The following is a 12,706-nucleotide window of genomic DNA, read 5'->3' as shown; positions in this document are numbered from 1 at the left end:
ACAGTTGGTTCTTAATATATATATATTTTAAATTTTTTTTTTTTTTTTTTCCCCATATAGTCATAGATGTTTACACTCACTCGCGGAACATTCTGAGAAGCCCCGATGCAGTTTATATTACCAGCATCTTTATTTGCACGTTTTATCGCCTAAAAAAAAAAAAAAAAAAAATTCTTGTGAAAACTTTTTCATTTTTTTGCTCTCTCTTTCTACCAAATCGTTGAGGATTTTGTTTTTCCACCAGCCTCCACACCCACCACCACAATGTCCGAGGACGACAGCAGCTGCTGCTGCTCCAACCCCGGCGGCGGGGTGTGCGACGCGGACGCCAACAGCGTCAGCGTCCTCAGCTGGGAGCAAGTGCAGCGGCTGGACGCCATCCTCACGGAGACCATCCCGATCCACGGCCGGGGGAACTTCCCCACGCTGGAGATGCAGCCGCGGCAGATCGTCAAGGTGGTGCGGAGCCGGATGGAGGAGAAGCAGATCCACGTGCGGGACGTCCGGCTGAACGGCTCCGCGGCCAGCCACGTCCTGCACGAGGGCAGCGGGCTGGGCTACAAGGACCTGGACCTCATATTCTGCGCAGACATGAAGGGCGAGAGCGAGTTCCAGACTGTAAAAGACATCGTTTTGGATTGCCTCCTGGATTTTTTACCCGACTGTGTGAACAAAGAGAAAATAACCCCGTTGACTCTGAAGGTATACTCGCTACTTTATCTGCTGCCTGCTTTTAGAAGATGCTGCACACTGACAATAAGAGCACGTATAGGTTAGAGAAATGTCGATTTCTCCGGCAAGAATTTTACAAAACACCATTTAAAAAAAAAAAAAGTGCTGAGGCAAAGACACTATTCTGCGTTGTTTTTATTTGCCATCATTAAAGGCTTAAGAAGGAGTTGACTGGCCGCCTCAAACATTTTTGCCTTTTAATATGTGTTTGCTCATACAGATTTGAAAGAGGAATCTTGCTTAAGACAAAAGAGAGACAGAAAAGACAAATAACACAAAAACAACCTCACACCGGTTGCCCTATGTCACGAAAACCATCTGTGAAAGTTGGATTTTAGGAAGTAGAGTTTGTCTTGTCTGAGTATTGGTTTGGACCAAACAGCAAAATATAGTTTGAAAAAAGTGCTTTTCTATTGGTTTATAAGATATTAGGATTGATTTCACAGAGGCTATTGGCTTTAAAGTGCAGTTAGTGGTTTTAAGTGAAAGTAAAACAAAGGGGGTTAAGAGGATAGAGATAAACCAATTTAGAAGGGATCTCCCTCTTAGCCTTTCTAGACTGTAATGTCTTTGAAAGGTTTTTAATTCAATAAAAAACATGTCATAGTTACATGTCTAACATTAAAATACTGCTTACTGTTACATAATTAAAACTCAAACGTGCTCATCTTGTAGATTTTTCATTGCTTAAGTGTTAATGTCACCTCTCTCAATCTCCTTCCTCTCTCAACCACAGGAAGCCTACGTGCAAAAGATGGTGAAGGTGAACAACGACTCGGACCGCTGGAGCCTCATCTCTCTCTCCAACAACCGGGGGAAGAACGTGGAGCTGAAGTTTGTGGATTCCCTCCGGCGGCAGTTTGAGTTCAGCGTGGACTCCTTCCAGATCAAACTGGACTCCTTGCTTCTGTTCTACGAGTGCTCTGAAAACCCCATGTCCGAGACCTTCCACCCCACCATCGTGGGCGAGAGTGTCTACGGCGACTTCGGCGAGGCCCTGGACCACCTGCGCCACAAGATCATCTGCACCAGGAACCCGGAGGAGATCCGAGGCGGGGGCCTCCTCAAGTACTGTCACCTGCTGGTGAGGGGTTTCCGGCCAGCGTCGGAGTCTGAGATGAAATCCCTGCAGCGCTACATGTGCTCTCGCTTCTTCATCGACTTCCCCGACATTGGAGAGCAGCAGCGCAAGCTGGAGTCCTACCTTCAGAACCACTTTGTAGGGCTGGAGGACCGCAAGTACGACTACCTAATGACCCTCCACGGAGTGGTCAACGAGAGCACCGTGTGCCTGATGGGACACGAGAGGAGGCAGACCCTCGGGCTCATAGCCATGCTGGCGGTGCGAGTCCTCGCAGAGCAGAACGTCATCCCGAACGTGGCTAATGTGACGTGTTACTACCAGCCTGCTCCTTATGTGGCTGACGGTAACTTCAGTAACTACTACATAGCGCAGGTGCAGCCGGTGTTTGCCTGCCAGCAGCCTGCGTATTCCACATGGCTGCCCTGTAACTGAGTCGACCCAAAGGGAAAGGAGGAGGGCAAGAGTCTGATTTCTTTAAACAGGAGTGAGCACAACCATTATGGCCTCAGATCTGTCCGGCGTGTTCGACGGCTGACAGAAGAGAGTCCGCTGTTTTAATGTTTTGCATCAAAGCTTCTGTTTTAGTTCATACATAAAGTATGAATGATACATCCAGAACAGCTGCCGCGTTTTCAGCGTGAATATTACACATTTGTTTTCGAACGCCGACCTCACCTCGTCCCACCGAGGCCAAACGGGGGCGTGGGCGTGGGGAGGGGGGCTGGGAGAAAGGAGGTGTTTGTAAGCAGCTAATTTTGGGTATATTGAAAGCGACGGCTGAATGCAAATTTGTGCCTAGCCTCGAAGCGAGCAGCAGAACTGTCACAGAGACTGATCGAATCTGTCACAAACCAATTAGGCTGCCGACCGAACGGCTGCATCGCCGTCCTCGAGCTGACAGCTAACTCCAGCAAAGCTTTTATGGGTGGTCTGCTCAGTGCAAATTAACACTCACACACACACGCACAGACAATCAGGATGAAATCAGAGGTGTGTGTGTGTGTGTGTGTGTGTGTGTGCGTGTGCGTGTGTGTGCAAGGCTCCTGACCAAGTACTCGGCATCCCTGAACCGAAGCCAGTTTCCTCTTGACTGGTCACCTATGTCCACCTTGCACCTTTGCAACCAAAGAATCTTTTTGGACCACTTCTGACATTGCAACCCAATTTTGACCTGGGAAAACTGAACACAAATATGAAACTATTGTCATACCGGTTTGTATATGTGAACATGTATTAGTTTCTAAGTGCCTCTTGCCTCTGAGCGGACAAGGAAAACAGTGAGCAGGCAATGTGACCCCGCTCTGGTAACACCCCCATATGCTTCTGAATGTATTTGTGATGTCACACACAGTCAGTGTTGAAATGGAAAAAAAAAAGGGCACCATGCTTTGGTGCTGGAATTTTCATTAAAGTAGCAGCCAAGTGTGTGATTGAAAGGTATTTTTGCAATGTTTACATTCTTCAGATTCAAAAACGTTATCCTCAGCAAACGATATCCTATCCGAGTACTGTTGTGGCGGTTAGGAGAAAGGTCAGATCATCAGCAACGACAACCAAACAACTCCCAACTGGTATCTTATCTTCTGTGTATGTTGTACAGCGGTGCTTCTCTTTTCTTCCCTTGTCCGAGAAAAAGCAGATCAAAAGCAAGAGAGGAGAGGGTCCGAGGGAGGTCCTGCTGTGTGTGGTCGCTGGGCTTCATCCCATAATAGCAGGATATTTCCAGAGACACCTCAGATCAAGAGGTTCTGTTTGCTGTAACACCCTCACAGGGAATTCCTCAGCTGCTGCCGAAGAGCTCAAAAACTCAGCCAGGGTTGGGGGTTGGGGGTCCGCCAGGTTCAGGGTTCAGTGTTCAGTGTTCAGTGCCAGACACCTTTAGCCGCACCCCTAAAGTTTAACAATGTGCTGATGGGAGTGCTGAGCCGATTGAAGACGGAGGGGGAGAACCGGAGGAGAGACAGGAAGCAAAGAAGGGGAAGAGTGATCAGTCTGGAGAGATGGGTGCAGCTGGTGATGGGGTTTTATCTATTTAGGGCTAGTGCGCTTTGCCGTAGCGAACGTGTTACACTCACGCTTATATTTCAACTTGTAGCAGCTTGCAACCTTTATGGCGAAAACAAAAATGGTCTATTTTCAACACTTGCTCTGTTTCAATGAATGTTAATTAAGAAAGAGAGAGAGAGCGAGAGAGTGAGAAAGAAACGAGTGTGGAGACAGAAATCCACATACCAGCCACAGGAGATTTCAAGTTGCAACCTGTGTTTCTTAGGTTGCCTTATTTGGTGTTCATCAGTGTTCTTTTTGGTGTTCATTTCTTGTTCATTTTGACAAAACCTGTATACATCTCTATGTATATATCTATTTTTAGATATATGTCTATAAGTAGAGAGTGGGGAGAGAGACAATTATTCACTTCACCTTAAAACATAAACTGCACTGCAGCTTTTTGAAATGGCAGGTAGAATGTGAAAACTTAGGGTTAGCCATAGAGCCGCAGGTTTCCCCACCAATGCATCACTTTTATGTTGTCTCTGAAAACACACTTTAGTCTTCAATGCTCATGTTGGTAGATTGTAAAGGTGATGTTTGTCGATCTGCACTTAATGAAGTCCTGACAGCTAATTAGCTAGCTAGCTCCAGTCTGCCTGTCACCTCTTGTGTTAGAGATAGTGGGTCTCAAGTTTCTGTTTCGGATTTTTCGCAGACTTTTACAAAAACTACACATTTGGAAAAAATTATTGTCTTGTATGTATATTTTTTATGATTGTACTTCTTATAAATGTATCAGACACTGCAGATGTTGCAGTGCTTTTGAATCTGTGATCAGGCTTCAAAAGGATATGTTCTCAATAGATGTTTCTTTTTTTTTGCTATGTTATGTCGTGTTCAGTTGGTTAAAAAAACAACAAAAAAAAACTAAAGATGTTTTATTCAATAAAAAAGAAATAATATGAAAACCAGATTCATAACGGCTTCCATGACTCATCTGTTTGAATCTGAACCCGTTGGGTTCAGACGTTCGCCAACGCGCAATGATGTTCAGGTGGGTTCTCTCAAATCCACACAGTGGCCCTCTGGGTCCAGAAGGCCCAGCCAGAATACAGTCCAGAACTGGCCACACTGAAAGCCAGAAAAAGCTGTTGTTGAATGTGGAGGGATTTACATGGACCCCAAAAAAAGAGTAGAGCTCATCAAATTCTCTTTTAACAGCCACTCAGGCAGCATCCACCAACAGCAAATCAGCGGTCTGACCAGCGATCAGCACTAAGGCCCGTTGCGTGGCCCGGTCCAACTGGATCCCTGGCTGGCTGAAATAAAACTGTCAGTCACTCAAGTCACATGACAACCTGTCCTAGATCCAAACGGCTACGGAGGAGAAAAGGCACAACGAGAACGAGACTCACCATGTGACACCGTTCTAAATATAGAAGATGTGATAATGATATTACTCCACATAAGCTGTATTTACAGCTTATTACCTGAGCCATTAGAGGAGCGACTGGCCGATCCACACTCGGTGGCCATGCGAGGCAGCTGTTGTGTATGACCTTTTCCTGTTGGCCCTTTCCTTCCCCAACAAAGAAATGCCAAAAGACCACATTCATGTGTTTCAAGTTTGCCTGTAAGAGGCATCTCCAAACTGAAACAGAGTGTTTTAACATGACTCCTCTGAAGTCCCAACACATTATGGTCAAGTCTGGACACACTTTGGTACTGAAGAAAGACTGTGGCTTTTATCTTTTATCTTCACATGGTTTCAGAGTTTCTCTTGGAGTGAGTCTCTTGACCACCAGTAGAGACAGGTGGGATGGGTTTAGGAATCAACACTGCTGCCAGTTCACACTGGTTTGGATGCATTGTTTTACAGAAGAAAGCTGGGAAGCCATCCTTGTCCAAAACCACACAGGCTTGAAAAGGAGAACACTGACTGTTTGGAAGAAGACACATAAAACCCTTTAAAGAAGAAAATACGTTGTTGCTGAACATTTGCTCACCATGACCCAACTTTAAAACAATTATTATTTCTAACTTTTTATTGTACTGTAAAGGGAAAAAAAGATGAAACAAAGGGATATTCTGTGAAAAGCTGAAAAAGGGCTATTGCCTTCATTATAATGATTAACCATAACTTTCAAGAGTCACTTCACTTTCTTCTCAACAGTATTGAATGTTTCAAAAACTTTCTCAAAGGAATAGTTCTGCATTTTCTGAAGTAAAGTTCAACTCTTGGCATATACTGTACTATATTTAGCATACTTGTAAATTAGTTGGTGTCAAAGGCCAAACATAAAGTCTAGTCCATCTGAAGTCCCAACACATTATGATGAAGTCATAATGTGTCTCTTGACCACCAGTCTCTTGAACTCCAATCTGAAAAGCTAATAATTCATCTGAAAGCTGTTAAGCCATTGACACATTTACAATGAGTGGTATTTTACCCAGAAGACCTTTTATTACATGGGAAACACAGGTTGGAAGAGGTGAAGAGGTCAGCCACCAAAACTGTTCCTGTAAGAAATCTACCGAGAACAGAATGTGTAGTGTTTCTAGTGAAAGTATCTGTCAAGTAAAAATAAAGTGTCAAAAATAAAGTTTTTGACACTCTTAAGTGTTTTAGACTCTAAGTAAAACTGTGTTTACTTAGTGTGTCATAATTTTAGCACAGCCTTTTACACAGCTTTACTTTCATGTCAGATGTTAACTCTGACAGGAAATGCTTTACATGTATCACTCTCAGTAGATGCTTTAGTCAGGAAGATAATGGCAGTGTGCCACCTCCAACATTAATTTCCTGCTTAAATTAGTAATATGATTCTTTGTAGTCTCCCAATACAAACATATACCTGTTTACTTTGTTTGGATTCTTAAAAGTATGATACTGTGACATTGTTATCAGAAATACTTCCCTCACCTTTAGCAGAAAAACATCATGTTTAAAAACTTAAACTGAAAATGGAAAAATATATGATACAATGCTGTTAGCAGATGCTAACACTTACAATTTCACAAGAGACTAATACTAGGTTATCATTGTTTTCTCAAGCTAACAATTCCTAATTACAAGGCTAATGGTCACTGACGCACAAAGGTGTATTAATCCACCTATCCTTTTCACACATGACATTGACTGTGGAAATTTTGAGGCAGAAGATGTTGCATACATTCATTTTGGTCTAATGGCTAGAGAGAGAGAAAGAAAGACTAGCTAATGGCTAGAAAGAGAAAAACCAGCTAATGGCTAGAAAGAGAAAGAAAAACTAGCTAATGGCTAGAGAAAGAGAAAAACTAGCTAATGGCCAGAGAGAGAGAGAGACTAGCTAATAGCTAATGTCGGATGAGCCGTTAGCTTCAGCCTTGAAGTCCAACTAAGGTGAATTTAGACTAAATGAAGACACAGAAAGAAATATAAGCACTTCACATAAAAAAATACATGCATAGATTCCTCCAAATTATTGCCAAAACAGTTCTTATTATGTTGCAACTGTGAAACAGCTGATGGTTGAAAAACTTAGTGCCCAGAGTATGAGTCTGCTGCTGTGTTTACACCCTGTTGCCTTTACGCTTGACTGGTGGGCTTAGATGGGATAATGGGGGCTTATGAAGGCCACTCATACTTGCTTTATCACCAAAGGCTTGGTATGATCCAAATTCGGAATTACATTAGCCAAATGAAAACCTTCTTCTAATCACATAGTTAGCTGTTTATTGATAAATTTCCCGCCCTTAGTTTGAATCTGATTGACTCTGCGAGTCTTAGTTTTAATTCCCACCGTGAGAGCACTTAATCCTCTCTAGATATCTTTTCCTATTTGTGGTGTCCCTTAAAAAAAACACATTGATGTAAAGGCGCCAATAAGCCTAAATCACTGCTCCTTAATTTTAAGATGCAGCATCAAATGGAGAGGCCCTCTTAATTTCAGAGGAGCTTTTGATTTAAAGTTGTGAAGGAGTCTCACCGCAACTGCTAGCTGGCACAGGGAGAGCGCTACTGTAAATCACACCAGAGTCTGTCAGGGAACGTCTTCGTAATTACCTGTTTACCTTCACATGAAAGCATAACCGCATTTCTGCCATTCATCCTGCAGTTCCTCGTTCCCCCTTGTTGTCTGGAAGCTCCTCTGTTCTCTAATGGCTTTTCCGCAGCAGAGATCGGAGAGTGCCTGGCTTCATGGGATTTTTCTCCTGTTTTCCTGGCCCTTTTTTTTCTGTGAAGAATTTTTTCCAGATGAAAGATTTTATGGAATAAAGGGGAGCTGTTAAGAGGGCGCCTTCACCAAAGTATGTCCCAGTCAGACTTCAGCACAGCCTGGTGGCGAGGAGTGATGAACATAGTAAGGCCAACTCACTGCTTTGGTTTTCTGTGTGGCTTGGTCTTTGAAAACCTAGTAATAGAAACATTTTTACATGATCATTTTTTAAAACTTTTGTTAAATATTTGGGTTACCACTGAAGAGACTGCAACAGAACACTGTCAATGAACCTTCCAGTGTCCCTTTACCCCACAATAAATCAAAAAAATAAAAACATATGGCAAAAACATTTTTACTCCAACATTGAACTTTCAAGACTCTGTGATTAGCCTAACTGAATGTGTGACTGCTTATGGTAGACATTAAAAACAGCCTAGCATTGAACATACTATAATTAAAAAAATAAATAAATAAGAAACTTGAAACTTTAATACATATTTCCAATATAAAAGGTGTAAAATTAAGATATGATTAAAATATGTGTAAAAAAACAGTAATAGATTTTGGCATACTAACAACTTTTGGGGGAAAAAACACTAAAATAAAATGAAAAATGGGAAAGTCATTCAAGAATACAGTCCAGGAGTGATTTGTCTGAAGATTTATTGACTCTTGTAAAGTTATACCAGAGCTGACAGTATCAGTGTGGAGCGTTGTGAATCTGAAACAGCTGGCTGGAATTGAATCGGTCACAAATCCTTTAGAAGATTAGAAGTAGAGCAGGGAAGATTCAGTAGAAATTAGGTCAAAGAGAAAAATGTACTATGGGAACAAGAAACAAAAATTAGATAATGATTAAAAAAACAAAGATTTCCAAAATATATGTGCACCTGGTTTTTATTAACTAATGAGGACATTCCTTGATACTGTCACCAATCGTTGCAGACCATTAGTCCCAGTGGGGACCAACATTTTGTCCTAATATTCTTTAAATGCATTTGTGGGTTTTGGCTTAGATCACGCTTGAGAGCTGAGTTTAGGTTAGTATGAGGGTCAAGCTTGGTTTGATCATGGTTGTACATTTTCAATAGGGTTTAGCTACTGAAAATGAAAAAAAGAAATGAGTGAAAGTCAATTCCTTGTGAAAAATGAAAGGCATCTTACACGTGTGTTTGTGCGTGTGTGCGCATGTGTGTGTGTGTGTGTGTGTGTGTCCTTGTATTTGATACATTATAAGGACCATTTTGATAACACATACCACATTGTGGGGACTGACTTCTTGTTGTGGGACCAAAGCCTGGTTCTAATATCCTGTTTAGGGTTAGAGGAAACAGTTAGACTTATTTAATTGTCACTGCACAAAAACACAACAGTTGAGGACACATCTCATTTGGCAACAAAATGTCATTGCTTGGCTACAGATTGCATAGAAAAAATAGTGATAAACTATAAGTGTGACTGTTTAATACACATACACCCATATAGACATGTGCATACATACCAATATTACTCATGCAGGTAAAAAAAAAGCTAGAATAAATACACAAATAAGAATATACTGCTAAATATATATAAGAGGCAATGATAAAAGCAATATTGTTAATTCGGTTTCGGTTAAGGTTAGGGTTAAGAATATACTACGATGGTTAAGGTTAGAGAAAATGTCTGAGTTAGGCAAAATACATTTACTAAAATAAACAGATGTCAAAATAAAGTCCTAATATGGATAGAAATAAAAATGTATGTGTGTGTGTGTGTGTGTGTGCAAGAGAGAGAGAGAGAGTGTATCCAGAGGGTGAAAAGGTGAGCCTCTCTGAGATTAGTGTCAACTAGGTTAGCAGGTTTATCTTTTTTAAGTCCCAGGACAGAAGCGCATCCTGTCTCAGTTGGCAACAGAACCTCCTATCTCATTTAACCATATCAGAGAGAAACGTTTTTGCACACCTGTCAGCTATATGAGAACCTGGACATCCAGATCTGAGAACCTTTGACACTATTTTTTTCTATGTAATTTCTAATAACTAGAAATTATGAATAGCTAATGGAATACAGTGCAAAAATTATGCAGAGCTTATAAAAAGGTAATTATTTACCTACTTCTTGTTGAAAAATAGCTTAAGGTAAGCAAAACTGAATGGACGGCAGCTGGCAAGTCTTGGCATAATTGTATTCTCAAACAAATTTATCTCTGGACTTTGACTTGGCCATTCTAATGTATGAATATGCTTTGATCTAATTTCTTTAAAGACCTGGTTTTTATGTGCAGGGTCATTTCTGCCTTCTTTTATTGCCTCTAACAGGTTTACTTTTGCCACAGCCTAGCATCTAACTGAGCTCCATCTAGATATTCATGAACACTGACTGGCTTTTGTGCAGAAGAAAATGATTATCACACAATGACGCTGCCACCCCAATGTTTTACAATTGGGGATGGTGGATTTATGGTAATGTATTAGTCAGGCCAAATATTTTAATATTAGTCTCACACTGCAAAAACACAATCTTACCAAATAATTTCATTCTAGTTTCTTGACAAAATATCTCAGTACACTTGAAATGAGACAAAACTAATTTACAAGTAACTTTTCAGCAAGACTTGTGAGCTTGTTCTAAGTCAATAATTCTTCAATATTGATGAAAAAGTACGCGTTCCATCTGCTTATAATCCATTGGCAGATTATTTCACTTGTAACAAAGATTTTTCCCATGTTACAAGTGGAAAATCTGCCAATGGAACAAGTCTTGCTTTAGTTGTTTCCATAAATGTAGATCCAACCTGCCTAAGATGTTCTTTTGTCTTCATACTAATTATTGTTGTTTTCTAAGGCAAGACAGAGTAAATGTATTGGTGTAGCCTAATTCCTATGGTAATGCAAAGTGTTTTAAAGGGAACAAAGGAACAACGATATTTAGTGTTTTACACCAAATACTTCCAAAAATAAAGGATATACATAAAAAAATATTAAGTATCACATATAAAAGACTATTAAATTGGCAAATGTGAGTAAATAAAAATCTATAAATAAAATGATAAAGCAATCTTTGGCCCTTGTGGGCATTTAGTACTGCAAAAGGATTAGGCACAGTCATAACACCAGAGCTAAAACAATATCTGAGGTCCTCATAGAATAGCTACATTTATGCTAAAATTAAATTACATTTCAAAGTACTGAACGTAGGCAGTTGCCTTTAGTATTTTTTTAATGGATATCAGAGTAAATAGTTCGATGATTTGGCTACAATCCATCAAACACTTTAAATTTTTATTTGAAAACTTCAAAATGTTATATTCAAAATCGTGTAATTTCCATCCACTGCAATATTATACTCATTATTTTTATTTTATTATTTTCTTTGTTCAAACATCATGTAAAATTCTAATACACTACATCAAAATTTGTGGTTAATGTGATAAAAATTCAGAGAGTATAATGTCTACAAGACCCCATTAAAGAATGTATGGAAAATATTTTTGGGGAAGTTGCGGAACCTGCTACAGGAAAATATGTGGGTGTACCATAAGCATATGAAATTTCACTGAAAGGACATGGATTTTAAACTTTCTAACTTGTAGGACATTTTGGTGGTGTGTTCTCAGTAAAGCTGCAGACTGTTAAGACTGACCTGTTGTTCCTCTGTTGATGTTCAGAGCAACATGGCAGCAGCAAAAAGCACTCGCTAACACCCGGATCAGGAGAATACATTATTGTTCTGCAAGGACAGTGGTGCATCAACGTCGGGCAAATGTGTGCAAGTCCTGCTAGAAAGGCTACAATAAGTAACTGGATCAAATTATTGCTTCTAACTGGAATTATTTTCATGTATTAGATGACACAATTCAGCCAAATGTGATTTTTTTTTTACATCCTCGTTTACAAATGCTATTCCTATCTTGTCTTAAAAAAAAAAAAAAAACAATCAAACTGATGCTGGCAGGTCCTTGAGGGAGATTTGTGATGTAAGAGGTTGCAGCGTCGCCTGGCAACCTCTTACTGGCTTTTGGTTTCATCAGCAACAAGAGCTGCAATTGTTGCGCAGTTGCCTCAGAGAAGCTTATGTACACACTGAGAAGTTGCCAACATCCTACCATACGCAACGATGAAATGTTAGGCTGCAAAACTCAGTTAGAGTAAGTTTGCTGTACACCATGGACTGACAAGGGACAAAAACACTCACATGCCTGCACACACTCTCATTAGGAGGCAAGTTAGCATCCAAATTACCTATCATTAACTTTTATGGACTGTGAAGTTGGAGTACCCAGAAAAAAACCCCATATATGCACACAGAGTGCATTCCACCTCCATGTGATCTTAGCACTTTTTACTAAAAACAAAACAAACAAACAAAAAAAAAACAGAACTTATACTATTAGTGCCGCTGCTACAATAGTCAGTTTAAAATTTTAAAATCTGAAATAGGTATTTATATTGTAAATCCTGATTTAAAATGATATGTTGAGAACAGTGTGGCTGTCAGCTAAAGAAAGGCAGGAGGGTGTTTTACTAAAAGAAACAACAGATGCTTATAGTGTTGAAATGTATACAAACAGCATCAGTTAAGTGTTTTAAATTTGTTTCCTGTCTGTTTTTAGTCATGTAACAACCCCGATAAACTGATATTAGCTTGTCAGTTAGGTAAGCTAATATTTGACAGTATTTAATGGGAGAACCAATTAGATAGATAAAACCTAGCC

General features: G+C 40.3%; 1 protein-coding gene across 1 annotated transcript; it reads left to right on the top strand.

Moving 5' to 3' along the window:
* Positions 1-225: 225 nt before the first annotated feature.
* tent5aa (terminal nucleotidyltransferase 5Aa) lies at positions 226-4,736 on the top strand. Its single transcript, XM_007564681.2, has 2 exons — positions 226-702; positions 1,469-4,736. Exons 1-2 carry the CDS (start codon positions 265-267, stop codon positions 2,246-2,248), a joined length of 1,218 nt encoding a protein of 405 aa, XP_007564743.1. The 5' UTR covers positions 226-264; the 3' UTR covers positions 2,249-4,736.
* Positions 4,737-12,706: the final 7,970 nt, after the last annotated feature.

Source organism: Poecilia formosa, unplaced genomic scaffold (genome assembly GCF_000485575.1).
Source record: "Poecilia formosa unplaced genomic scaffold, Poecilia_formosa-5.1.2 Scaffold0, whole genome shotgun sequence".
In the NCBI taxonomy this organism is placed as follows: domain Eukaryota; kingdom Metazoa; phylum Chordata; class Actinopteri; order Cyprinodontiformes; family Poeciliidae; genus Poecilia; species Poecilia formosa.
Note: the sequence above shows the minus strand (reverse complement) of the source record. Positions and strands in the feature narration are given on the sequence as shown.